At 34.5% G+C, this 2,388-nt stretch overlaps 1 protein-coding gene across 1 annotated transcript; it reads left to right on the top strand.

Moving 5' to 3' along the window:
* Positions 1-302: 302 nt before the first annotated feature.
* On the top strand, positions 303-994 carry LOC130735259 (40S ribosomal protein S30-like). The gene is made up of 3 exons (XM_057587332.1): positions 303-476; positions 587-667; positions 788-994. Exons 1-3 carry the CDS (start codon positions 473-475, stop codon positions 832-834), a joined length of 132 nt encoding a protein of 43 aa, XP_057443315.1. The 5' UTR covers positions 303-472; the 3' UTR covers positions 835-994.
* Positions 995-2,388: the final 1,394 nt, after the last annotated feature.

Here is a 2,388-nt window from a genome sequence, read left to right on the forward strand (position 1 = left end):
CATATTCAAATATGTATGGGCCAAATTTATAATTAGTTTTTTTTTGAATTAAATTTAATTAAAAAATAACTGGCTAACCCACAACAATGGGTAAAGAGTAACTTGTGCAAAACATTACACCAGTTTTTCCTTGTGCTTATTAGAGGGTATCTACATCATATCAATTTTTTTGCTCTTTTCTCTTCTGGGTCTACGATAAAAAAGTGATTTATAAGAAATGTAAATTCATAAGAAAATAAAGAAAAAACATGATTTTTATTTTTGGTCAACGAGTTATATTCAAAAAGAGAAGGGCTAAGAAGACGAGGCCCAAGCATGGGCCTCATGGTGAAACATGAGTGCAAACCTTCAACCCTTCCAACCCAAGTAGATCATCTCTCATCCTTCGTCTAGGGTTCTGCTTGTGCAAGTGCAACTGAACGTAACAAAGAGGCAAAGAGAGAAAGAGAAGCATCAATTCATCAAAATCAAAATGGGTTAGTTACTACACGATTTCGATGTTTTATCATTATTGTCTGTGCATTGAATGAAAATTCGAACATGATGAGATTGAACTTTGTTGTGTTTGAAAATTGAAATGCCAAAGTCGCAAAGCAAGACAAGAAGAAGAAGCCTCGTGGACGCGCTCACAAGCGCATGCAACACAATCGCCGATTCGTCACCGCCGGTAACGTTTCTCTTCTCTTCTTCTCATTTCCAAATCCACAATCTTCAATTTTAGGGTTTGTTAATGATGTGGATTTTCAGTTCAGTAATTTTATTTTATTTCTTGTTTGTGTGATTGTAGTGGTGGGATTTGGTAAGAAGCGTGGACCAAACTCATCTGAGAAGTGAGGAAAATGCTTCATTGGAGGTTGTTTTTTTGTTAGCTTTTGTAATTTGTTGCTTATGTTTTATCTTGATTGATGAAATGAAAGTTAGAAGTTTTTTATTATGGAAAAATGAACAAGTTTTGTTTTACTATTTAATATTGAAGATATGTTTCTTCTCTAAATTCAAATTGTTTTCTTGTTGCTTGTGTTTTGTTTCTTCCATTACTTGAATATCACACACATTATCGGGGGAAAAACAAATCATTTTGTTCACCTTCATTTTTATCTCGCTTTCCATTATATTGTAGTGTATTAGTGTTGTGTTTTGACTTGGTGCTGTTATCAATTCATTTCTTTTCGCATTTTGAAGACCATGAGGTGTTTTCAAAATTCAAATTGGATTAATACTTGTTGGACTCTGCCATGTAATGCTTTCAAGGAGCTAAAAACTTCTGCATTATATGCAAAGTTGTGTTAGTGTGCTATGTGGATAAATCCTTCTGTAGCATAAGGAAAAGGTTTATGTGATAATGGTCTTCTCATTTTAATAGCAATGGTTACCGGTGGTTGGTCAGTGATAGACTCTCAAATAGAGATACTTGTGTAATGATCAGAGTTAACCTGATATTTTACCTCTGGATGCATCTTTTTGTATGTATGGATCAGTGTTTGCAGAATTGATTCTGGCAGAATTGAGTATTGTAATTGAGTTCAAATGATTGATTATGTTTAAGCAGAAGTAATTATTTGTTGTGGCAAGTAAAATTGATTATGTAGAATTGATTTTGTTTTATTGGTGCACCCAAACATTGTTTCAACTGGTTAGAATTGATTTTAGTCTTAAAAGCACTTTTGGTCCCCACAAATGACACTTTTGGTCCCCATAAATAGGTAATGGTGGGAATAAAGTTTATGCGAAACTGAAAGTAGCCCACTTAAACCTTTTAATTTTTGTTCGGTAACTGAAAAAGGGGAGTTAAAGATCCAAATCAATTTCTTGAATGTCATTATTCCAACAATCCCCCACTAATGTCAAGCAAGAAAGTGAAAAAAATTCTGAGCAAAGAAAGTTAATTTTTGTGCTTAAGTGTTAATATCTATATGATTGAATTAACACATAGTGAAGTGAGGCAACAACTTTTGTTAAAAGAGTAAACGAATCTTGAACTAATTTGACTTGGTTAGAACCCTCACTACACACATTAACTTTGAAATGTAGAGACTCTGCGATAGTAGATTAAAGCCATTCTCTGAACCTTGTGATACACGTGAGTGTTTTAGAAAGATTGCCTAAGCCTTTCATAGGTGGCGGTTTTTACCATTTCACTCACATACTTAATGATGTCAAGGACGGGTTTGCATATTTAACGATGTAGAGATGAGAAGATTGATCTTGGAGGAAGGTCACAAAGGAAAGCTCAATATTCACCTAGGAATGAATAAGATGTATCAAGACTTGAAACTTCACTTCTGGTGGCCAAGAATGAAGAAGCAAGTGGCTGAGGATGTTGCTGCCTGTCTAACCTGTCAGAAGGCAAAAGATAGAACATTAGAAACCCGCTGGAATGCTACAATC

This window comes from Lotus japonicus, chromosome 2 (assembly GCF_012489685.1).
Source record: "Lotus japonicus ecotype B-129 chromosome 2, LjGifu_v1.2".
NCBI lineage: Eukaryota > Viridiplantae > Streptophyta > Magnoliopsida > Fabales > Fabaceae > Lotus > Lotus japonicus.

Bases quoted from the DNA above. Each gene is read 5' to 3' on its own strand.
- LOC130735259 (XM_057587332.1), top strand. The intron at 668-787 runs GTAACGTTTCTC...GTGTGATTGTAG, and splicing joins TCGCCGATTCGTCACCGCCG to TGGTGGGATTTGGTAAGAAG.